This window comes from Castor canadensis, chromosome 6 (genome assembly GCF_047511655.1).
Source record: "Castor canadensis chromosome 6, mCasCan1.hap1v2, whole genome shotgun sequence".
In the NCBI taxonomy this organism is placed as follows: Eukaryota; Metazoa; Chordata; class Mammalia; order Rodentia; family Castoridae; genus Castor; species Castor canadensis.
The window spans coordinates 31,234,764-31,261,288 of record NC_133391.1 but is presented as its reverse complement, the minus strand read 5'-3'; the positions used below and the strand labels follow the sequence as shown (position 1 = coordinate 31,261,288).

The following is a 26,525-nucleotide window of genomic DNA, read 5'->3' as shown; positions in this document are numbered from 1 at the left end:
TGTGTATCAGGTTGCTTGTGGGTGCAGGGTTTCAGACATAAGTTAGACTTGTAAATCATCCTACTTTAATTCTGTTTATCTTTCTATCATTATTGAGATTTAATGTGAATTAATCCTACTATAAATATGAATGAGTCTACTTCTCTTTGAAGTTCTGCCATTGAAGTTACATTGTTTGATGCATTTTTTAGCAAATTTAGTCTTTAGCCATGTGAGAAGACACATTATCTAATGTCTTTTTTTCTTAAAAATCTACTTTGTTTTTATGAAAATGATTTTCAAGCTTATTTCTATTATTACTTTATGGTATTATTTTCCACATTTTATTTTCAACTATCCAAGTCATCAGGATTTGCATTTAAATTTTGTAAATAGCATAAAGTTTGGTAAAAAAGGCAATAGGCTATATAATATACTTTTAGGTTATAAGAAATGCATTTTTGCAGCATTTGCTTTCTGCTTTGAAGTTATACATTGCCGTGTGAACTCTTAGGTTAATAGCATATTGTGAAATTGCATATTGCTTCTGAGTGGATTCATATCGCTGCAAGGTTCTCATCTTTTTGCCTTAACACTCAAACAGAAGTCAAGAAAGAAGATCTGTCAACTTGGATTTGTATGTGACCACTATGAGCACTGGGCATATTACAGAGATTAACCAAAACAAATACTTAACAGTTTTCTGTGTGAAGTCCTTAAAATTGTGAGATCTTAAGAGGGAAACATAGATATATAATATGATAACCTGATGAGAATGGGTTTGGCCTCTAGGGGCACTGCTGAAACAAAACTCAATGTACAGCAGCACCTTAATAGTCAATTCATTGGCAATGGGCAACCACCATAGTGGAGGATGGAAAATAAATTGAGAAGTAACATAATATTTAGTAAACTGTCGCCTATGACTACTTGGAAAGTAAATCTCACACTTGAGAATTTTCTCACTCCAGGAAGAAAAGATTATAATTGAGTCATATTAGGGATGCCTATGATAACATATTTTTAATTGCACTCAGAAAATGATTACCTCCTTTGTGAGCAGGAACAAAAACTGCCAGAAGGTCTGGAAACTTGTGTCCTGCAGGCATGGAGGTGGTGAGTACTTCTCTGCAATAAACAGTATGTAAGTATCAAAACCCGGCAAAGACACCCTTTAGGATAAGATCATCTCAAAATATAGCTGTCAAACCTATTTTATAATTTCTGATTGGCTTATATTTACAGATTAAGGTTTAGCTAGCATTTATTATATCAAATAAATACTTTCACTTTGACAAAGCAATTCAAAGCACAGAGGCTACCTATCTGGTTTTCCTGGCAAAGCCTCAAATGAGCACATATGCTCAAATTATCTGCCATTAAATCAGAGAGAAAGGCACAGGGCTGAAAGAGCAGTGAAATAGCAAGGAAAGGAACGATGACTGGGGAAGAAACTGTGAGTTGTCTCTTGCTTTATGAAGCTGACTGTAATCAAATGATGAAACAGTTGCTAAGAGCATAGTTCTGCTGAGATTCCATTTTACTCTAGTCAGAATCACTACCATGAAGAAAACAAATGACAACAAATGCTGGCAAGAATGTAGGGAAAAGGGAACCCTCATACACTGTTACTGAAAATGTAAACTAGTGCAACCACCATCAATATGCTACAAATATACTTACCTTACGACCTTGCTTTATAACTATTAGGCATATATCCAAAGGAAGGTAAATCAACATACAAGAGAGATACCTGCACACCCATGTTTAGCATAGCATGAATCACAATAGCCAAGCTACGATGAAAGAATAAAGAAAATGCGATTATTCAGTAGGAAAATGGACGGAAATATAGATCATCATGTTGAGCAAAATAAGCAAATTTCAAAAAGCCAAACACCATGTTTTCACTCATATGCAGAATCTAGACCTAAAATGCAAGTAATAAAAATAGTAATGGAAATTGGTATAAAGAGGGAGCCATGTTGGAGTGGGAATGAGCAGGAAGAGGAAAGAAAGGAGAGGGTGAGGTTACTTGGGGATTAAAAGAGTAGAAGTAAATATGTACATATGTATGTATATAAAGATAGTATAATGAACTCACTAAATGCTATTTTAAGAAGGGTGGTATAGGGAGGGGGTCTAAGGGACTATAATAAAGAGAACAAACTTGTTCAAAGTATACCATACACATCTATGGAATTATCACAATGAATCACCTTTAAAATTAATGTATGCTAATTAACAAAAGAAAAACAACTAAAATAAAATGGGTGAGAGGCATGGTTCAAGTAGTACAGTGCTTGTTTAGCAAGCATGAGGCCCTGATTCAAAATAAGTAACACCAAAACCCCAAGAGATTATTAGGAGGGGTGAAAAAAGAAACGCTAAACTGTTCCTACCACTGTTTCAAGCTCCAGGTGACACTGCTTCTGTCCCCAAGTGGAAACTGCCACTGCTGATATTGACTGTAGAAAACAACTATAAAATGAATACATGGCTTCCTGGTTGGCTTTATTTGTGTGACTTTTACACATCAAAGTAAATAAGTCCTATAAATACATCTGATTGACAGAGTCTGAGTAACAAATATATATCCTGATGACAAAGAAAACTAGAAATACAGGAAAGAAAAAAATAATAACAGTATAGTTCTGAAAGAATCACCAGCAAGACTAGGCCAGAGATAGTAAAATAAAATGGAGATCTGGCCTGACCAGTCCCAGTGCAGGCAAAGCCATTGAAGCTTCATAAGTGGCTTGATTTGCAAACATAAGCAGAACTTAACTTGAGCTACTTCTTATAAATAGGTACATTACAAACAATGTGAGTTTAAGTTCAACAGTCAGGGGCAACCATCAAACTTGGTTTTCTTTCCAAAGGACAGACAAAATAAGGAAACTAACTTTAACCAATAAAGTATCTTCATACTGTACTTCTTTGTCTGTCTTATGAAGCTATTCCCTCCATTCCCTCAGTGGAGCTCCTTAGACACTTCTGGTTTGAGTTGCCTAACTTATGAATGGTTGTTTATTTAATAACTATAAAATTTTATTGTGACTCTCAGTTTACCTCTTAATAATTGAACAAAACCTTACTACAAAGATATTTTTAACACATTATAAAGACAAATTGGAGATCACAGAAGAAATGAGCTTACTCTTTTTCTAGTTTGAAAGATACATATTTATTTATATTATAATATGGTCTTCTCTCTCCCAGAACATCCTTCACTATTGCCTAAATGGAGATCTGACATAGATAGGGGACCAGAGAAATATAGAAGTAACAGCTAACATAAATGCTCACATTACCTACACTGGTGGAAGGAAAGAGTCATCAGTAAGAAGAGAAAAAAAATGAGGCATGTATGAAAGAAACCTAGCAAATATTTAAGGGGTGCTGAAATATGTAAATATGTCAAAACTCAAGGAAATCCTCATTCTTCCAGGTTTACTAGTGCTATGAAGATCTGAAAAGAACTCCTTCAGAAATGGAGAAATGTCTCCATCAAGAAGAAGTTCAGAAGATGAGCTGATGAGACTGAAGTCACTGAAATAGGTATTCTGTTCTCTCCCAACTCATAAAAAGTGATGAATGCCACCATGAACATGACCTTCTCTGAACTTGGTTTCTTTTCAGAGAGAACAATCCCAGATTCCATAATAATTTAACTAAGGAATAATAATTAGGTACCTCACATTTAATATTCATTGATTTGGTATTTCTCTGTTACTAATCTATTTTAAAAAATCAGTTCTACTATAGAATAGGACCATGTCAGTCTTGATGACTGGCTTTCTATTTTCAGTGATGCAGCTAGCAATTTCCATCCTAGCAAATGTTTATTTTTTCAGAGAAGCCACAGGTGGTAATTTTCCATATTCAAAAGAGTAGTCAAACAAGGACATCAAGTGTTGACAGAAGCAAATATGGGCAGTTTTGATTTCACTGTTTTCTCTTTTGGTTCACACTCAGATATAATTTATTAATACATTACAGTCCTCAGTTAAGAGGCTAACAGGAGATTGGAGAGTGGTACTGGGAGGAGATTTATTAATTTAGAGATGGAAACCTGGAATCTCCATCACAATCAGCAGCATCATTTACTATATTTTAAATTATATACTTGACAATTTATTAGGAGTTAATTTGAATGTGAGTTATGGATTCCCTTTGTCTCGAATACTTTTGTAATAATTTTTATCACAGAAGTACTGAACTTACATGTAAAAAAGCATTGGTAGGTTAATATTTCTTCCATTGATTGCCATTTCCTGAAGGAATGATCACATGCATGTATGTGCACAAACACCGCCAAACATGTAATAAATCCTTATCATCCATGGAAACACATCATCTCGTTTAGTCATTCAAGTCACTGGAAAGAGAAGGAAAATTTTCTATAAACAAAGAAGTTGGAAACACTGTACAGATTATATACTGCAGAAGAAAATATTAGTGAATTTGAAGATATAATAATAATAAACATAGTAAAAAAAAGTTTAGACAAAAAAATGAGCATCATTGATCTGTGAAGAAATTCAAGAGTTTAACTCATAAATAATTAGATTGTCCTAAAATGTAGGGATGGGTGGAAGAGGTAATGAACAAATTTTCCCATATCTGATGGAGATATATTATATATACTTCCTTTCCTCAGTATCGTTTCGAGGGACTTCAATTAGAGTCATCCATTCATACTGAAATACTTATGTCTTCTTCTGCCATCTCTGGGAATTATTACACATGATTTTCAGCTGTCTTTGTTGTTGTTTAATCTGTTTCTTGTTTCTAGAAACAAGATGAATATGTTGTTTTGAGGATAGATGGTTCTAAGAGCCAAGCAAAGCATGAGGACTGGTTTGTTTTGCAGCCTCTCCTCAACTGAATATGATTAGAATTAGGACATAAATGGCCAACAGTAGGAGAGAGGAGAGATCAGTTTGCAACTCTTTTAAGTGATTCTTTGTGCTGGAATTGTGGATTATTTGCCATAGAGCTATTTACCCCAAAAGACTTGGAGTCTCAAAAGACTAACAATGAAAAACTAATCAACCACAGAGCAAAGGGTCTGAAATTTGCTGAGGAGAATGCAGTCACACTTGAAAAGTATACAGTGACCTTCAACATAATGTTCAAAGACATGATTCTTTAAATTGACTCATCTGATTTACTGTTATATGTGCTTACCACTAAAGACAACACAGATAAACAAAAAGAGCAAAATACAGTATACCCAACAGTGTCACTAAATCCATACTTTAACTCAGTAATTTAGGTTCATGAAAATAAGATAGGAGAAAATGGCTAACTTGACTAAATAAAATATTTGAGACTAGCAACAGACTAGGCTCAAAATGAGTGACTATCAGGCAATATATGAAATAATTCTTACTTGTCCACTACTCATTGTTGGATTAAACACAGCAAAATACTAATTTAGTAACACCACTAAAAGTGAACAAACTCTGGCAACAGATAAAGCAGTGAGAATTTGAACAGCTGAGGTCTTTCATCTCTTGACCAAGTCAGTAGAGTTCACCAGTGCTATGAAGACATTGGTAAAATTTGCACAGATAAGTTCTGCCACTAATATTGAAACAATGCATGGTAGCAAGTTTATCACCTCTAGAAAGCAAAGGTAAAGAAAGGCAGCCCTAATATCACTGGTCATGATTCCTTTAATATCCTAATCTTAGGTTCCGTGTGCACCTGATATCTGCCTGTATAGTGAAACTCTCTTTTTCTTCTCAGTTTTGAACTGTGGCTGCAGATCAGTGGTAGAACACTTCCCTAGCCCTGGGTTTGATTCCCAGAACTACAAAAAAATAATAAAGATAAATAAATAATAAGGAAAACTTCCTATACATTCTGTGACTAATGTCAAGTAGAATTGTACCATTGTATGGTAAAGGATAAGTTCAATGATATGTTCATGGAAAATATTATTATTCCCCAAGCATCTCAAAATAACTCCTATTCATATGCTTTGTGTCCTTACCATAGGCTGACATCTTCCATAGCAGATGTTAGGGGGGAAGTTGAAATCCAATTTGCTACCATGCAAATAAAGATATTCTCTTTCATGGCTTGCTGTTTTTTGCCTTGGCTAACATCTTTGTAACTTGAATTCAAGTTTAGAATTACCCTAGTAAAATTGTAAGACCTTGCAATACCCCATTCAGGAAAAGTCTGACATGACATATGGACCTTGCTTATTGGCAGATGGCATGAGTGATAAATTATCTAAGATGATTTATTGTTGCACTTTACATTCATGTAGAAATGTTTTAAGAAACTGACCTGTAGCTTTCTCCATGTTTTCTTCTCCAGCTTTATGCTGCTTCCCTAGAATATTTAGGAAGAAAATTATTTCTTAAAATTGGGTGCTGAGCTGAGTGTAGTGGCATACTCCTGTTATCCCAGCTATTCAGGAGGTGGACATAAGATATTGGTTGTTCAAAGACACCCAGGCAAAATGAGTTACCAAGACCTTCTTTCAAAAATAAGCTGAGCATGGTAGTGAATGCCTGCAATCATCTACTTGGGAGGCAAAGTGGTCTGAGTCCAGGCCTAGGCAAAAGTGGGCAATCCCATATGAAAAATAAACCAAAGCAAAAATAATTTACTACATGGCCCAAGTGGTAGAGCACTTGCCTCGCAAAAGACCCTGAGATCAAACCCCAGTTTGCCACTAAAATGTAGTTCTTACATAGCTTCATTATTTAGACCATAAAAACAGATTCACACATATTTTCCCTGTCACCACCCATGTGTTTCAATTGGAAATTGCTGATGGCTCTCCTGAATAAATATTCACTGTTTAGGTATACCCAAAGTCCTGTGCCAGCTTTGGGGATTCTTTCAACCTTCTATTTTCTGGAGTTGAGAGCAAAAACAATCATGCACTTTGCACAGAAAACAAGACTTAAACTATGTAGAAATGTGATTGGGAGAGACTGTCCCAACACCCACACTAAAGGTCAAGGTTACACTGGTGCCTACATTTTGGAGTCTGCTTTATCATGGCATCTGTCATGGTCAATATAAATGATGTAACATAATATGCATTTGGCTGTTCATCATAAGTTGATGTAGGGTTTCCTAGACCCTTAATGTTTCTACTATAGATGGGGTATTAAATTTATATTCAGAGATGGAATAATGCAGATACTTATCTCAGGATAATTCTGCCTAAACTTTCTTCTGAATAGTACATTAAGTTAGTTATTATACAGTTTGGAAGAGACTTCTCACAAAAATCTAATTCTTCCATTTAGTGTCTATGATTAGAGATTATTCTGAGAATTCATGTCATCAAGAATTCATAAAGCTACTAAAATGGCTAGTTCATAAGGTGTCATAGCTCTTTGTAGGAACACCCCTTCAATTCTAAGGTCACCATTCCACTGCTCATTACTACTTAGATAATCATTGGGAAAGTAATCATTGGTCACTTTGAGGGCAAACATAAACTATTGCCAGATGGTAAACATAAACTTTTCCCAGATGGTAAAGGAAGTATGGGAATACATTCAGGAATTTGCAGAATGTTTTCTGTTCTAATATTCTCACATCCTCCATTATAAGGTTAATTTACATAATGGTTATTAATTGTACTAAGGAATAGGATTTGGGGGTTAACTTTCTTCATTTTTGACATTGTTTGTCTGTATAATTATCCAGGTCTCTTTGTCTAAATCCATTTCCTCCAAAATCTATTGTTGAGATAGGATAGCTAGCTGAAAACTTTAGCCATTTTGTATTAAGGATGCAGGAGTTTGACCCCCCCTATCAAAATCTTACTATAATTTTTATTTGCCTTCTTTGTTATCAAAATGTATCTTCCTGGTGATAATTTATGGTTTTCAAAAATAAGGTGGTGGCTACAATTGTTATGAAACATTTAGCTGGGGTCCTTTTGATCTATCCATATAAGAATCATGGACAGGAAAGGAGAAGCTCTTTCAGTGCTGGCAATCACAGATCTGAGTGCCCAAGGTTTAAGACTGGCTCACAGCTCCAAACTCTGAAAGCAGAGAGCCTATTTCTCCAGACTTTTAAAGCCAGAGACTTATGGCTCTAGACTAACTTTCGGAGGCTGATTGCTGTGATCTATAACCACCAGTGACCCCATGCACTTAGAAAGCTTTTGTAATTCTCAGATTCTGGGAGCACTGAGCAGTGGCAGCAGACAGCAGAAAGCAATACATTCTAGTATAACAACTCTCATGTAAGCCTCAGGTGCCGGGACCCTCAGCCCTATAGCAACAAGTATTACTGCTCTTTGACCTAGGGTATCTGAGATCTTAACCCTTAAGGCTTAGCTGGTCTCTTGAATTCTTGGAGTAATCAGGGCCCCCAGTTCTCATTTTCATCTCTCCATCACCTCCATACCCCATAATTTCTTCCATGAATTTTCTCTGGAACTTTTTAGGTTTCCTCTTAACACTACTGCTGCTATTGCTGCTGTTGCCAGTGAGAAGACAGCAGTCACCACCACAGCTATGACTGCTTTCAATCACTGCTACATTCTGCTGTTTTTTCAGCAGTCCTCTTTTCATTTGACCAGTTTAGTCCTTTCTACTCATAATGAAGATCAAAAGTAGGCAAGAAAAGACCACTCAAGAGAAACCATTTACTTATTGATCCTAATGCTGCCACAGAAGGGTCAGAACAGGAGAGTGTATCACAATTGGTTCACAAAGTGGCCTGGGCAGACTACTTACATAGCTAGAAAGGGCATATGGCAACAATAATAATACCAATAACAGCAGTCATTCATTCAAACAAACACTGTGCTTGCGCCAATAGTGGCACAGTTCTTCATGCAAATGAAAGACTGTTTATACCAATCAAAGGACTTCTGCTGAGCCAACAGTGGAAGTGCTCCTACCTCTGGCCTAGAGGTAACTAGAGGTAACTGTGGGCTTTTGATGGCAAAACGTCCAGCTATTTGTAAAGTTGTGGCTGAGAAAGTGCTTTCAGGATCCAAAGTTGTACATTTGCAGTCAAAGGTTTTCTTGTTACCAATAATAAGCATTGTGTAGTGTTCAAAGCAGTTGTGCTATCATAAGGGTAGTCTTGCTCAGTGTTCATCTAATAATCATTTGCTCAAGATAGCAAGGGCTCTAGGAATAGGTTTAGCAGGTGTCAATTAAGAAATCAAATCTTACCCAGACCCCAACATCTTAGTTTAGTCTAAAGGAAAAATAAACATTAAATGGATGCCTACAATAAAGACATGATTCATATTAACAGTGATTTAAAAGTATTAACTGGTTTAACAATGATTAAATACTGTCACAGTTCTCCAGGGATAAGTGGGTACCTTTAATCTATCTCATTACCCCCTCAGAAGCTTCAGCCTCCTTGACTCTAAGGAGACCAAGTGAAGATCTCATTCTTCTTAACTTCTTCAAGCTGAAGACAGTCAATGTCCTTGGGTACCCTGGAGTTAGGATAGACTTTGGCTGTCTGCTCTATGTTGTTTCAGGACTCAAGCTTCCTGGGGGAATGACTGGAAACTGTGCTATTATCATCATGTTAGCCTGAAATTGTTATAGCCTGCAAGATGCATACTTTCAGAATGTTAGAAATAGTCAAAACATCAGAAAGTGTAAAATCATCACTATAGAGGCAAGTAAGGATTGGAGTCAGGCTAGATTAAGTAAAGAAGCTTTATGGCATTTGGATCCAGACCTGGTTATATTGGTAATCCATCAAAACAAATCTCCCTTCAGCTGCCCAATGTGTGGGGCTATGTTCAGGATAGTGTAGTTCCAGACACACATCAAGAATGTCCTGCACTCATGTTCTTTCTCGAAGGACACAATGTGATATTATACAGTCTTACAGACTAAACTGAAGTTTTGCATTGAAGACTCCCATTATGAAGTCTATGAATTCCCAATGTTTTCAAGGGTGTTTTAGTCTGATCTGAGTTAGAATTGTATTCTTTGGGAAGGCATGTCACATCAGTTTCAAGTGACCTCAACAAGAAAGCCCTCCCAGAAATACTTTGTAGTGATGCTTTGAAAACACCAATTGTAAAAAATGATATTGGTCTTCTATGTTGGGCTTGACTAAAGTAGAATGAACCAGCCACAGCATGTCATGGAATTAATGGTGACTTATGATCACGAGGTTCCTGGAGATTCTGCCAGGAAACTAGTAGAAAAGAATAAATAAAGTTGCTCATAATAACTTTAGTGATATTACTCACTGAGTTTTTAAGCCCATTGGTGCAAGTCAGGAAACCAAAGCTGAAACAGAATGAGCGTAAGATATATCCCACTATTTTGCATCTTATTAATAGGCCTGTTTTCAGCAAAGTCAAAAGAAGTGCATCCTAGGAATAAGGGATGGTTGTAGATGATGAAGAGCAATGAGAATCCCTAATATAGTTAATATGTACCCAGATACATTGTTCAAGGCTGTCCCTTTGGAAGCTTTTATCTGCCAGATTATTTCCATGTATTTTAAGAGTGACCTATATTATAGATGAAAGCTACCTCTTAAAAAGTTATTGTCTTTTTGAAATCCTTTTCCTTCTGAGTGGTGGTATGAGAATGCAGCACCAAAACATATACACAGAACTGATACAACTCTTTGACTTTTTATACTGCCTCAGCTGTAGAGCTTTAGCTAGAGCACTAAGATCAAATTTTTTAGCTGAGGTTTGTAACTGAAGGATTTTAACCATCCCGGAGTCTTATGCAGGTAGGTAGAAGAGCCTTCACTTAATAATCTTTTTTCCTATCCCTCTTTTCTAAGACTGTGTTTAAACCTTTGTCCTATTGTCTTCTTTTAAAAGGATTAAGCTTCTGTTATTCTGAAACAAATCACCTGCTTGTTTTTGCCATCCATTCTTTTTCCTAATGATATATATACCATCTGATTTTTATGTTAATACCATGGACCAAATTTCATTAAATTCTCTGTAGAAATGCTTTTCATTTTTGCCATTTGTGCCTATTAACTGTTGAGGGTTTCTAACACACAGTACATTTTAAGCCAATAACCACAGATACACAGACTAGCACCTGGCTTCCTCAAACAAACCTAGGTTGTTTTTTTTTTTTCATCAAATTCATTCTTCTAGTCTTTGTTTGGTATTTATTTTTCTGCTGTGTGCCATCATTAATATATTGTTTTTAGTCAAATTTGCTCCCTTCAAATTAACCTTAGACTGTTTCTTAACCTCCAAGCTTCTCAATCTATCATTTTTATTTTCTACCATCCATCACATGCACACACATAGGCAAAGTCTTATAGAGTCTTAACATTCTAGCTTCTGGTTATATTTCCTTACCAAGTGTTCAAGACAGAATAGGTGGCCACCATGCCAACCAAAACTGACCCTACGTTCCTACTTCCATGGTTAGTCTAGGCTCTTATAAGTACTACCTTTAGGATCTTTCAAGAGTTCTCTTTTCTTCTAGCCTCTGGGGTCTTTGTTTTCCTCCCAATTAGAAAGTCAAGTGACTCACCAGAGTTCCCAGGGATTCTCTTTAGAAAGTGTCCCATCTGTCACTGGAGCACGCTGAATTTTAAGTATGAGGGCCAAAAGTTGGCTGTCCTCTTGGCTTCCTTTATCATCCTCTGCTTGACCCTCATGTCTTTGATATCAAACACTTGGAAGATCCTTTCCACAATTCTAGAGTAAATTTCTAGGCTTGTTCTTACCTGTTCTATAGATTAGAGTTAGCTTCTAATACTTTAGGAATAACCAAATTTTAGTTACATAACAGATTGTTTTTTTCAGAAAGCTACTCTTTTTTCTTTTATTCATATATGCATACAATGGGTCATTTATCCCCCTTCCCCCCTCCCCCTCCCTCATCCCTCCTACACTCTCACTTCCAGGCAGAAACTATTTTGTCCTTATCTCTAATATTGTTGGAGAGAGAGTATAAGCAATAATAGGAAGGATCAAGGGTTTTTGCTAGTTGAGATAAGGATAGCTATTCAGGGAGTTGACTTGCCCAGAAAGTTACTTTTAAGAGTACATGTTGACATCTTTTTCATGAACTGTATTGCAAATGCTTCTGCCAAATGTCACAACAGTGGAAGACAAAAGACATACAATAGTCATGTTTAACAATTTAAAAATTTTGCTGTTCCCATTGTATACAGCATTTTGAGATAACAATTATTTAGGCCCCATCAGATCTCTGGTTTATTAAAACATATACACATCCAATTTTCTTTCCACAAAAATGTAACCTTTTCATATCTTTTGGGGTTTTTTTCTGCCTCCTTTCCTCTTCACCATCCAGTCATAAGACAATAAACTTACTTTTATCAAAATCATTCTCATTCTGAGACATGCTCTTCTTTTTGCCTTCAAAAAGATGTCCCCATTCTCATAACCTTCCTCACATCTCTTTCTCCCACTTACTGTTTCCTTTCTGCCTGTTTCCTTGGAATGACTTTATAAAATGATTCCTCTTTTAACAAAGCTTTTTCTAATTCCTTTATCAAACTACACACTTAATTTCTTTTTATATATTTTTACTTTTTTAATATATGTCCTAATTAGAGTTTTAACCCCTGTGATAGTCAGCTACATTCTACACACTTAATTTCTTTTTATATATTTTTACTTTTTTAATATATGTCCTAATTAGAGTTTTAACCCCTGTGATAGTCAGCTACATTCTGAGAAACCCAGAATATTTACATTTAGTTTAAAACTCTACCAGGAATTGATTGGCCAGCAAACCTTGCAAAAATTTAACAACAAATTTTGCCTTAGTTCATCTTCCAAAGACTTACTGAAGACATGTGAACCATAAAGAACCTGGGGGTTTAGCAATCTTAATTTTATGTGACTCCAATTTGAGTAGAATTCCCTGAAGGATTTTGTCATGTAAATATACCATATAACACTAGCAGTCTAAAGAAATAGGACACTGTAAAAGCCAAAGGATTCCCCAACCATGGAGAACACTGATAAAATGGTTTTGACACCTGCTTTTTTAGCCTTGGAGGAAGCCTTGTTTGACAAGCTTATGAGTCCAAGAGGATTCCATCTAAACAAGGCTCTATAAAGTTAAACATGAGGGTACTTGGTTAATAAAAACACACATATACATAGTTTGCAATATTAAACACGTCTCAATCTTCTGAGTTTTCCTTGTACACTTAGGGCATTTTCTTTGATAAATGTGTACTTAATTGTCTTCAGTCCATTTAGTGTCCTATACACAACCATAGTAACATACATATGTAAACATGTAATATAGAGAGAGAAAATGTGCACTTTCACACATGTAAAACAGACATGAAAAAAAGTCTTATTATCTGTGAAAAGCAAACAATTGTGATAACCTGCAATGCCAAGAATTCCTCAAAGCCCCAGTGATGTGGCTGCTTCATAGGGTCTCCTCAATCTGAGGGCCAATTTTCTCTTTTGAGAGACACTTCCTGAACTAAGGCTTTAGGTGGATTTCTGTCTGGCCTCTCTTGTGATGGTTCAGACAGTCTCTTACAGTGCCATTACTTCTAACAGCGTGTCCTATGTGTCTTAACAAGGCATTAGTTAGATTACTGAGACTTTAGTAAACCCAGAGATGGTGCCTACATCTGGATGTCCATGAATTGAAGCCTGTTCTTTATCTTTCTGATTTTCTCAAACCAGTGATGCAGCAGAGTTTGGGATCTTGTCTTGAACTCCTGTGGCTACTATTGGGTGTCTAGCTCAGGGGAACTGGAGACTGTAGTTACACATATGCAACAGGAATTTCCAAGTCTAAGATACTTGTATAATTTATAAAGGTGTGAACATGAGATCTCTGCCCACTTCTTCCCTTTACCAAATAATTCTTGCTGGTAAATAGTGTTATATCTGGCAACTTATTCCTTGGCCAATGTTCCTGGTTTCCTATTTTGTACAGAGGCAAGACATTTACAAAGGAAAGGTAGTCTCTTTTTCCTGTGTGACCTTCCGACTTTAATTGGCCCTAGTTAGCCATTAAACATGCAAATAGTGCATCCTATGGAATACCAGAGATGTTACACACATTTACATTTTCTATGCAGAGGGTAGAGAAAGCATATCATGAAGTGAGAAGAATGAGACAGAAATGTTTGTATTTTCTTAACTATATTTTTATCACATACAAAGAGTCACTCTTGATATGGCCCTTACAAATGCTCACCAAAAAAGTTCTTACAAATGCTCAGTAACCAAAGCACATGCCAGTTCAAAGTTCCTAGAAACTAAACCAAAATGGTGAGGTATGGGTATACATTGGAGTGGACTCTTTCAAAATACACTCTCTACATCTATGGAATTATCACAATGAATCCCCTGATAATTCAAGGTACACCAATTTTCAATAGATGTTGAAGTTTGAGCTGAACCCCACTAAGTGTACTCTCTAATTCCATAAGTATCTTCATATACAGTCATTTCCCCCTCCACCATACTTTCTGTTTGCCTTTATGAAATTTTAAAAATAACTCCAGGAATAGCCAGTTATTAGGGGATTTCCTCATTCATTGTTTTTTTCCTACCAAAAACTAAATGTTCTAATAAAAATTTTAAAAAACAAGACTCATAAATGTTGCAGAAAGCAAGATAAACTATTTTTAGACTACTGTATTAAAAGCCCAAAATGAACTTCTGGAAACCAGAGTAAGGCCACAAAATTTGTCAAAGTGGTACTAGTGGTCCTCAGTCATAACACTGGACTATGGAAACAAAGCTCCCCAAATCTAAGAAAGTGTCATGGATTCTCTAAGGTGATGTGACTGGGAACTCAAAATAAAGTTTCTGAGACCACAGTAGAACCCCAGAGTCACTTCAGAAACCAAGATGAAAACTACTACTACACCATAATCAACAATCCCAAATAAAGTTTCTGCGAGACTAACTGTTCCCAATGGCAAAACTGCTCTGTTAAGAAGTAGTTTTCTATAGAAATTATGCCCTTTGCACAAGGTCATCTCATGGTCTATACTCCAGACATTTTATTTTTACTCAAGTATTTATTGCTTAAGCCTGAAAATACCAGTTATTTTTCTAAGCTTTTTTTTCATACTACTGACTCGTATCTAACTGACTTTTTAAATACTAACTGCAATATTAAAAAACTCTGTTGATTTTGCTGAGAATTACAAAATTTCTTTGCAATGATTTTTCTTTTCTCAATATAATTCTCTAAATTCTGCTCTTATGCCATTGTAATAATTTAGTACAATTCTCTTCAATTATTTTCTTTCTTTCTCTTTGACCAGAAATTTTTCACATGCTTGTTTTTTTTTTTTTTTTCTATAAGTACTGGGATTGAACCCAGAGTGACATACATGCTAAACAAGCACTGTTAAATCCCAACCCGTAACTGCAATTTTTAAAAAGGAGAACTTTTTTTGTTGTTTTTTTCCCTGCAATACTGGGGATTGAACTCAGGGCCTTGTGCTTGGTGTCAGCAGGCATTCTACCACTTGAGCAATGCTGTAAATGCTTTTTGTGTTGGTTATTTTTAAAATAGGATTTGACTTTTTTGGCCAGACTGGTCTAGATTGTGATCCTTTATTTGTGCTTCCCTGCATAGCTGGGAACATAGGAGCACATCACCATCCCAGCCATTGGGTGAGATGGAGTCTAGTGAACTTTTTTGCCCAGGCTGTCCTCAACCCACCATCCTCCTGATTTCTGCCTCCCAAGGAACAAGGATTATAACTTGAGTCACCATGCCTGAGAACTCCCTCTTATTAAAAATAATTGTGTAATCTCAATGGATAAACCTTACTTTTTCCTTTGAACTATTCATTTTCCTTTGTTTCTTTGCAGTGACTTTGATCAAGTGAAATTCTATATTTGCTACATTAATTTACTCATTTTCTAATATTTATTCTTGTCTTCTTATAGCATTGCCTAATCAACTACAATTTAATCTCTACTCCAAATATTCACATAGTAGAGTTAAAATCTGTTTGTCTAATGCTTTTTGCTGAAAATGCAGAACCAGATTTTGAATTAGGAAAAAACTCTAAATAATGTGCACCTTCAAATTGATTATATTTTTATACTCTCAAATAAAGCATTCATAAAACTTTAGACTTTATTAACTATTCTAATTTAGTTTCAGTTTTAAATGATTACTGAATTGACACTTTTTGACTGGTCATTTTGGGAAATACATTTTTACATGTTCCAACATATTTCAGCAGACAAGTTTGTTTTATATGCACATTGATATATATTTAATAAACATATTGTGATCCTTCAAATGTTTCAATTCTATTTTAATACTTATCTAACATATTAATAAAATTTGAAACTGAAATAATCTAATGTAAAATGCATTTTTAATAAAATGCAATTTAATCTAATGAAAACAAATTAGAAGTACTTTTTAAAAATTTAAAAAAGCAAGTTTTCTCAGTAATGCTCAATAGCATATCAGAGAACATAATGACAGGAGAAGAGTTAAATGAAAGGGACAGAAGGTGAAGTTTTTCCTTTTTCCTTGTTCTTTCTCCTTTTTCTTTTGAGATGTGGTGTCAAGATCTATCTCAACCTGGCCTGCAAATAGTTATGTAACTAGGATGACCTCAAATACATGATCTTCTTGTCTCAGTGTCACAACTTGTGGGATTAGTAATGTGTACCTCCACATCTGCTGTTTCTTCTAGCTCTTCAGAACAACCTTAATCAAATCAGGCATGTTTTCAGGAATGAGGGATCATATCATATCAGACACATTTTAGCTTCCTCAGGATACAGAGAGATGCCTGTTTCAGTTTGCTATTCTATAAAATCAGAAGAAATGGATGACAAGAAGGATACAAAAATAATAGCATGTGAGCAAAATTCTTTGCCACATGACTGCATAGAAAAGAATAGGCGAACAAAACCATAAATTTGCTAAAATAATGCATAAAAAAGAGGACAAGGAATGAAATCATAGTTTTCATAGCTCTTATGTGGGCCTCTGTCCTTGAATCTTTAGAATATATGCCCTGCAGCTTCATCTGCCTGGTGTGGCTCCATAAGGATAGTACTAAAAACAGGAAGGAGGCTAGTGATACTCCCAAAAACATGAGGAGGATCAGGTTAAGGAGAACATGATAAATTATGAAATTATATACAGCCTCTGTAAAATTGTGTGTCAAGTTCTTTTCCATTTTTATAACTTCTCCAATTACAGTATTAGTTGCTGATTCCAAAGAAATAAGAAATATGCAGAAATAGAGTATTGCCCCCAGTACAGTCTTGAGAAGCACCTTGTGAATTCTCCATTTCATCCAGAGGAAAACAGGATTAGAGAAATTGGCAATCTTGAAGAAATAGAAGACACTGATACAGGTGGTGCAGGCTGAGCAGAGATAGTTGGATCCTGTCCAGAGGATATAAAAACTAACTAATATACTCTTAAAGTGAAATAGTTTCTCATCAATTATATGAATGGAAATACATGAAATTGTCATCCACAGAACAGAAATCCTAGAAATGGCCAAGCAGGTAAAAATAAAATCCATCAAGGAGGTCTTCCTATTCCTGATCCAGTTCATGCTGTTTATTAGGACAATGAATCCATTTCCAAAAATCCCCATGATAAATTCTACAAGAGAAACCACAAAAAACAAATTATCCATTATGCTTAACATGTCTGCTTGTAGGGAAAACCTGCCTTTAATTCACCATGGATTGATGAATTCTTATTGAACTGGTATAGATTTATGTATCCAAAGCTGAAACTTCCAATGAGTGTCTTCTTTCTCCTTTAATTATGGCCCCAAGTAGAATCTGTATATCTCAAAATGTATGATCTCTGGGTTGCAAGTGTTAAAACACATACTTAACATTTTTAAGGTTGAGTTACTAATTTGCAATCAGAGGTTATATTTCCTGATGTTATAAAAGTGGTTGTGTTTTACATATAAGACTTTGCATTGGAACTTGAATTTCCATTTGCCAACATGTAAAACAGATATATTTCCTCTTATAGTTTTCAAATGTCATCTTTTCCTGAAAATGCATTCATCTGATATATTCATTTGTTAGATTCATTCATCATTCGTTAGAACCTTAATCCCCATCTACAAAATGCCACATGTATCTACAGTTTGTGATCAGCATATATAAACTGCATCCATGCACATTATTTATAAAATACGCACATTTTAAGAAAATGGAGGTCTACTTTCTTATGTAAGACTTAAATGTTTAAGAGTGTATATCAGTTTTAAAAGATACTACAAATTCTTTGCCCTTCCTCCTGTGAATATCTAGGCAGTTTCTCTATCACTTGAGCCACTCCACCAGCCTGCTCCTGTTAACATCTAGAGTCAATTATCCTTATCCTTGAATCCAGGTTGTTTTCTGAACACTTCAAATAATACAAAATGGCAGAAATGTGGCTCTAGGATTCTGAAGCTTCTCATATGTAGCTGTATAGTTTTGTTTGTAATCACTGGAGCATTCACTCTTAGAACCCTAAACAATATGTAGGTGTCTAACTACTTTGAGGTCATAATACACAAACCATATGGAGAGGCCACAAATAGACCCTATTGTCAACATTATCATCTGTATCAGGATTTGAATTCATTTTCATCCTACTAACTAAACTTATAATTGAAGAAGACATTATATTTGAACTTTGCAATAGAATTGGATAGCTAGTAGCTGTGTGTTATACACAGATACTTAAATGCAGATTAATTAAAACCAAGTAAAATTAAAAGTATAGCTCCCCAATGTCACTAAACACATTTCAAGTGCTCAATGGAAGACCCAACTATGGTCTATTGTATAGTTATCACACATATGAAACATTTCCACCATTGTTAAATGTTCCATTTCACACCTGTGCTGTAGATAATGGTAGCCCTCAGCCATTTCAAATTTTCTACCTAAGTTTCTCCAATCTGAGAAACAAAACAAAACCCATTTTTCTATGTCTTATCTAAAGACATGACCTATGGAAACTTCAAATGTGTTATATAGTGGTAGAACCCTTGCACAGCAAGAATTAATCCCAGAGTTCTAAACCCAGTAAAACCAAAATGAAAAGTACAACAAAAGGAAAATTTTAAAAAACCCTTAAGGCAATGAATTTTCTGATAGTGATTTCTTCAAATATTTCAGTAGGAAAAAACAACTTTACACTAATCTTTCAGAAGTTAAAGGTTGACAGGAATGTTTCTGAAATTTTTATGACATCATCCTGATATCAAAACCAGAGAAATATATTTTAAGAAAATAAAAGTAGGGACAAAACAGAATTTAGCCTAGCAAAGTAAGCCTGGCTTAATATTAAGAATGACTGGATATAATTCACCATATTTATAGAACAAGTTATGAAAATCATATGATCATTTGAATAGATGAACAAAAGTCATTTGACAAAATTTCGTACACATGCAACATAAAAGCTTACTGAAAACTAAAAATAAGTAAAACTGATGAAACTGATTTAGTAAATTTTCAAAAGCCTATGGTTAATATCATATTAAAGATTAAATACTGAATGCTTTTTGAGAACAAGACAATTTGAGAACAAGACAGAATGTGTACCTTCAACACTTGTATGCAATTTTACTTCAGCAGGCAGAATTGGACAAGCCCCTATATACAGCAGAATATATTCTATGACCACATATGTGTGAAATTATAGAAATAGTCAACTCTACAGTTGTTAATTTATCAAAAACAGATAGGTATTGACCTGAGAGAAAAAAACCACTTACTGGACTGAATGAATCAAAATGTCAGAGGAAAAATATAGCTACTCTGGAGAGAAAGTACTGAATGGTTGTTGTGTTGTCATTGTTGTTGCTTATTGTTTTATTTATAATTTAGTTACTTATGGTATCCTCCAAAAGCCAACAACTAAATTATAAAGGGTGTGAATGATAGTTAAGTGGATGAAAGTTCAAACAATGAACTCAAAATACAATGATATTTATAGTTGATGAAATTAAAGAGGATATGTACAAGCACCCAAATGAATTCAAAGAGGATACAAATAAACAGTTAATTAAACTGAAAGAGAATTCAAGCTGCTGACAGAAATAAGGAAGACTGTGCAGGATATGAAAACAAGTCAATGCAGGTATGAAATCCTGAAAAAATGACAAATTCAAACACTGGAAATGAAAATCTCAATAACCAATAACCCCAATAAAAGATTCAGTGAAAAGCCTTGATAATAGAATAGAAAAATTTGAAATGAGAGTTCCAAGGATTGCAGGTAAATTAGAAGAATCTGATAAAACACACAAAGACTAAATAAAAATACTAACAAATATGAATGGGACATGCAAGATGTCTGGAACACTATCAAAAGATAAACCTTACAAATCATAGATATAGAAGAAGAAGAGGTACAACCTAAAGGTATAAGTAAAATATTCCATAAAATTACAGCAGAAACTATCCCAATCTTAAGACTGGGTCATCCAGATACAGAGTGCTTTCTGAATATAAAACAGTCAACATCAAAAAAGAAATGCCCCAGGCATATTATAATTAAAGTACTAAATATACAGAACAGAGAAAGAATATTGAAAGCTACAAGAGAGAGGTGACAAGTCATTTATAAAGGCAAATACATCAGAACAAAAACAGATTTCTCAACAGAAATTGTGAAATCAAGGAAGGCATGGGATGACATATTCCAAGTCCTGAAACAATATAACTCAATCTACATTAATGCATCCTGCAAAGCTGGACGCATAATTGAAAGAGAAATGAACATCTTCCATGATAAACCAAAGTTCAAGGAATTCATGATGACTAAATTAACTCTGACAAAGCTACTTAAAGGAATCCTACATGGAGAATAAGAAGACAAACGTGCCAGGTAAATGTAGGTAAGGATAAACCCCACTAGATAAGCAGATTTACAGTGAGGAATAGGAAATAAGTAAACATCACAAATTTTTTTCAAGATTAGAGGAAATGCTATATAACTTTCAATATTAATACTGCATACTAATGGCATCAATTCTCCAATCAAAATAAATAACATGGCATGTTGGTTTAAAAGAAAAAATCTACAATCTTTTCCTAATATCACTGACAAAGAAAAATACTGCCTTAGGGTGAAAGAATGGAAAAAAGATTTTCCAAGCAAATGGACCCCCAAAGTAGGCAACAGTAGTTAAATCTATACAACAGACTACAAACCAAAATTAGTGAAGTGACAAGGAAAGTCACTTCATAATAATAAAGGGAACAAAACATTGAGAGAAAATAATGATTGTTAGCACACATGAAAAATGTTGGTGCATTCAATTACATTAAATGAACACTACTGGAGTGATAAACACAGATAAGCCACAAGAAAATAAAGGTGAGAGGTTTCAATACTACACTGTCACCAATAGATAAATCATCTAGACTAGATAATCAAAAGTCTTCAGCTATAATTGGCACTGTTGACCAAATGGGCCTTAACAGATATCTACAGAATATTTCCTACAGTTGATACACAATACACATTTTTCTCATCAGTCCATGGAACTTTCTCAAAAATATATCATATTTTAAGGTATAAAATAAACTGTAGCAAATAAAAGTGAACTCATCCCCTGTATTCTATCAGCCCAAAATGAAATGAAACTAGAAATCTATACCAAAAGAAACTACACAAAATATTCAAACACATTTTCACATTGTTGAACAACCTGTAGATCATGAAAGAATTAAGAGGAGGATATTAAAATTTCCTGAAATCTAATGAAAATGAAGACATAACTTCCAGAATCTTTGATATACAGTAATGAAAATGATAGGATTGGCTGCATAAGAAAAACAGAGATGCCAAATGATATACTTCAAACAAGAATAAGCAAATCCCAAAATCAAAATATAGAAAGAAAAAATACAGATTAGGGCAGAAATTATTGAAACAGAGGCTATAAAATCAATACAAAGAATCACTGATACAAAAGTTGGTTGTTTGAATAGATAAATAAGATTAATAAAACCTTACTCAAACTAACCAAAAGAAGGAGGGCAGCCCGAACAATGTATATACATATGAATAAATTTATAAACAATTAACAAAAAAAAGGAAGGAGAAGACCTATATCAATAAAAGTAGAGATGAGAAGGAAATAACATAACAAATTCCAATGAAATCCAGAGGATCTTTACCAGATTATTTCCCTCAAAAGATGGCAGTGATAGCAATTTTTCTGTAATCCTTCTTGGAACCAGAAACAAAGAAATCAACTAAATCATATTTTGACCAGGATTACCCCAATTATTCTTCTATTTAAAGCTGAAACTCCTGTGTTTACCTTGGAAGGGCCAAAATACTTAACCTTTATTCATGCTGTGCCCATTCCACATAATAAACCTCCTATCTCTACCCTTAACCATTATTGATCTCTGTATTTACCATACTATGGCAAGTGGCTGGAGAAAACATGTTGAAACCCAAACAAGCCTAGGACAGATCTCTGTCCTAGAACTCCAAACTTTTCTGAGAAAGATCTAGGCAAAAAACACCATTTAGGCTTATCCACATGTAGGTAGCTGAAGCTAGGCAAGCAGTCCAAAAAAAGAAAAAAAGGATCCCATGTAGCTGCCAAAGTCACATTTATTTGGGGGTATATCCATTTTGGACTGGTATCATTTGCTTTCTACCATCATTTGATGAGGCAGAGAAATGAATATTTGGAATCCATGCAGCCTGAATTTTGAACCTTACTAAGTTGTCAGTGTACCTTGGTCTTCCCTTCCTTTTCCTGTTGTCTGGACTCTATTGTGAACTTATTTGGGTTTCCTTAATTAAGGATACTGCTAATTAATTGTCTGACAGGAAACTTTGGATTCTATAACTTTGTGTTGGAAATTATCAGAGAGATGTAAATGGCACAGAAACCAGAGTATTTGAAGGGAAATATTGTGGTTTTCATAAAAAATTTAAAAGTTCTTTAAGTCTATCATCTTTCCCAGTAATGAGAATTCTAAATTGTAACTAGATTTTAGTTATAATCAGATAATTGGAAAAAAGACAAAAGGTTGATTTATCTAAGAGTACACACTTAAGTAATTTCAAATGTCATTTTGTTTATTAGTCCATGTCATTGACAAGTGGCTTAAGAGAGGCTAAAAAAGCATAATGAGGCTGCAACAACAGTCCTATTGGAGATTGACCCAAAGTACTTCCCTAGCATTGACCCTCACTTCAGCCACCAAATCAAACCTCTAATAAAACAGCACTGGGGCCACTCTCAGAGTTTGTTCCTTGTCCTGCCCCTGTTGACAGAGTTTGAATTCTCACCCTACCCCCACTCTCCAAAAGAGTCTAAGAGACATCCACAGAAGTATATTTCTTGGTTTCCTGAGCCTGTAGATGAACCAGAACTAGAATCAGAATCAGAAGAAGAAGGGAGGGGGCAAGATGGCAGATTCCTACAGCCCAGCGGTGACCAACTACCCCAAAAAAGGAAGATCAGAAAACACCAAAAGGTACCCACGGGGTCCCATAACCAGCAAGAAGCAAAGCCTTCTCCAAATCTGCCAATATAGAAACATCTAACCACAGGAAGAATAGGAAGAATAACCTGCAGCTCAACAGTCCTAATCCCCTGCCCCTGAAGTCACCAGTCATCATGTAGCTCCAGGCTCCATTACTCTGCAGTAAGTCCCACTTGTTGACACACTCAAGAACTCAGAACTCCATGCTCCCCACTAATACAGGACCTGCTACCTTTGCCCTGAAACACCAGAGAAACCAATGCCCCTGTGTAAGCAGATCCCATAGTTCCCACTGCTCCAGGAGTAACAAGAGACAAGCAAGCAGGCTCTATATCTCCAGCAACAGCACCACAGGACTGCACTCCTTGAAGCTGTGCAGAAGATTGGACCATGGAACTCATGCTGCCCACAGGCTTTGTTTTCTGAAGCCAGAAGCAGTGCCATGGGACTGTGCTTCTGGAAGCCCCTGCAGGAAATTAGACTCCAAAACTCCTACAGCCCACAGATTTGGCTCTCCTGAGTGGACAGGAGTGCCACAGAAATGTGCTCCCAGAAGCTCCTGTGGCAAATCAGGCCCCCAAACTCCTGCTGCCCACAGGCTTTGTTCTCCAGTACCTGCAGCAGCTGCCATGACTCCTGGAAGCCTACACCCCAATGTAAGTAGAACCCAGGGCCTCTACTGCCTGGTGAGCACCAAGATGATCCAAGTCTGCTGGACTTGCAGACACATAGGTACTTTCAACTTGCTACACAGTGCCATGAGCCTGTCACCACACACCCAAGTGAAACCCAGACTCCAGACATTGCTAATCTGCTGGTACCAGGAGGCCCATAGAGCATGGAAGCCCAGCACTCTGCACTGTTCTTGACAGCAAGAGAGCCCTACTTCTTCCATCAAAGAATGAGAATGCCAGATTCCCCACTGAGAAGAGGGAAGCTATAACCTGCCACTCTGAGGGGGCACCTGAAGCTCTGTTCCTCCAAGGTACATAGAAGCCCAGCACTTCACACTGTACCTACCTGCAAGAGAGTCACATCTCTCTTGTCCAAGAGCAAGAATCTCAGCTCCTCTACCAAGTGGCAATCTGCTAATATGCTGGCACTAGAAGGCCAACCCCCACAGTGCACAGAGACTCAGCACTCCCTACTGCAACTGCAGGAGAGCCCTTGAATCTCATCTAAAAGTGGAAAGTCCAGACCCCTCTCAAAGAATAAACACAAAAGTTTCTATTTAACCTCAAAAAGGATGTGAATAAACAATTAAGTGAGATCAAAGAAAATACAAACAAACAGATGAATGATATTAAATAGACTATCTGAGATGTGAAAGAGGAAATCAATAAAGATGTGGAAACCCTGAGAAATAATCAATCCAAAAAAAAAAATTCAAACACCAGAACTAATGAGACATCATGGCATTAATCCCCAAGCTTCAAATTTAGTATCTAGATTTGAGATTATTCTGAAAATCCATACTATCAAGATTCATTAAGCTTTTAATGACTACTTCATATAATGTGACAGTTCTTCTTTAGAATATTCTCTGAGTTGTAAGATCACATAGCCATTGCCTATCACCAATTGTATAATCTTTTGGGCAATCTCTGGTCACTTTGAAGGTGAACATAAGATACTTCCAGGGATCAATCACAATGGAAATATATCTAGTAACTTGAACACTATCTGCCAATATTCTTATTTCCCTGTTAGAAGTCTAGTATTTACCAGAGATGCTAATTTCATAAAAAGGAATAATATTTTGTACTATTTTGCCTTCTATCCATTGTATGTCTGTCCAGTTATTTAGGTCTCTGTGTTCAAAACTCTTCCTACAAAATATATTGTTAAGATTGTTGTGAAACTGTAGGCATGTTGTAGTAGGGATAGAAAGGTTTACATCACAGCATCAAATTCTTATTATACTTTTATTTTTTCCTGCCAATATGAAATTTCCCATGTCTTATGGCTCTGAATCATACCATGGCTACCATCAATCTATCAGTCCATGTTAACACACAGGATTGAAGTGACAAAGCACATTAATCCAAATCATGCAACTCACACACTGTCAAAATTTACTAAGAATTAAAAGGAGGAAGAAAAACAGACACAGAATTTCTTTCTGGAGAAGTATAATTCTGTCAGAAGCAGCTCTCAGAAAATGTTTCAGGATTGAGAATGTAGCTCAGAGGTAAAACACTTGCATAGCATGTTTGAGGCCTTGGGTTCAATGCCCAGCATTCTGAATTTTTTTTTCTTCTGCATTATGAAATGATTTGATCTGAGATTAGTAATACATGAGTCCAAAATATTAAGTGGGATAGGAGAAGAACTATGTCATGAACTGACAACAACTCAGAGAGCATTGAAGCCTTGACAAAGGACAGGAACAAATCTTGTTTTCTGAGGATGTATCAGGGTGTGATTTAAGTCTACACTTACACCTTAACAATACTTAGAAAATGACTCAACAGAATATCCATGTAATGATAACCATATGAAGGAGAATTACAATAAAAAAATCACCAAGGATTTAATATAGACTTTAGAAGTTTGGGCTGATAACCTCAGAAAGATAGAAGGAATGCTTAAGATTTCAAGCAAGGTTCTAGTTTCTGGTGACAACTGTCCTGAGTAACCTAGGTACAAAATTATAGGAATAAGACAGGCATGGTGGCACAAGCCTATAATTCTAGTACTTGGGCCCCCTAGAGTAGTGGACTCCAAGTTCATGAACAACTTTGTTTATACACTGAGAGTGTCCTAAAAACAAATTCCAAACCAAACAAAATTATAAGGAGCTAAGAAATTCAGAGAACACCAGAATGAAGAAAGCAGCTTTGAGAATTCTCTAAATTGGGAACATTAATTCTATCCTATTATTTAAAATATATCTTGGTGAAATTTCTATATAGTCTGCATCCTGTTGAATACTGACCAATAACAGATATTGAAATATCATTTGATCATATTTTGCACTGAACCATTCTACATGGAAGGAAATGATTTTTAAAAATCCAATAGAAGGTGTGTTTTAAATAGATATGATAATATTATGCTTTTTGTTGAGATGTAGTCTTTTATACTGATA

At 35.6% G+C, this 26,525-nt stretch overlaps 1 protein-coding gene across 7 annotated transcripts in view; it reads right to left on the bottom strand.

The window, feature by feature from the left end:
* The window catches only part of LOC109674396 (taste receptor type 2 member 13-like), a 49,958-nt gene extending 25,267 nt beyond the window's left edge, over positions 1-24,691 (bottom strand). For 5 of the 7 annotated variants that reach the window (XR_012448842.1, XR_012448841.1, XR_012448843.1 and 2 more), the window contains exons 1-4: positions 24,455-24,691; positions 6,286-6,330; positions 4,207-4,360; positions 1,028-1,107 (exon numbers count right to left, since the gene is read on the bottom strand). Coding sequence is in view for 2 of the 7 variants with exons in the window: in XM_074076044.1 (XP_073932145.1) it covers positions 1,028-1,107; positions 4,207-4,253 (127 nt within the window). In the remaining 5 variants the exon portion in view is untranslated. The remainder of the gene's footprint in view (positions 1-1,027; positions 1,108-4,206; positions 4,361-6,285; positions 6,331-24,454) is intronic. The other 2 variants (XM_074076045.1, XM_074076043.1) reach the window with 1 other exon arrangement.
* Positions 24,692-26,525: the final 1,834 nt, after the last annotated feature.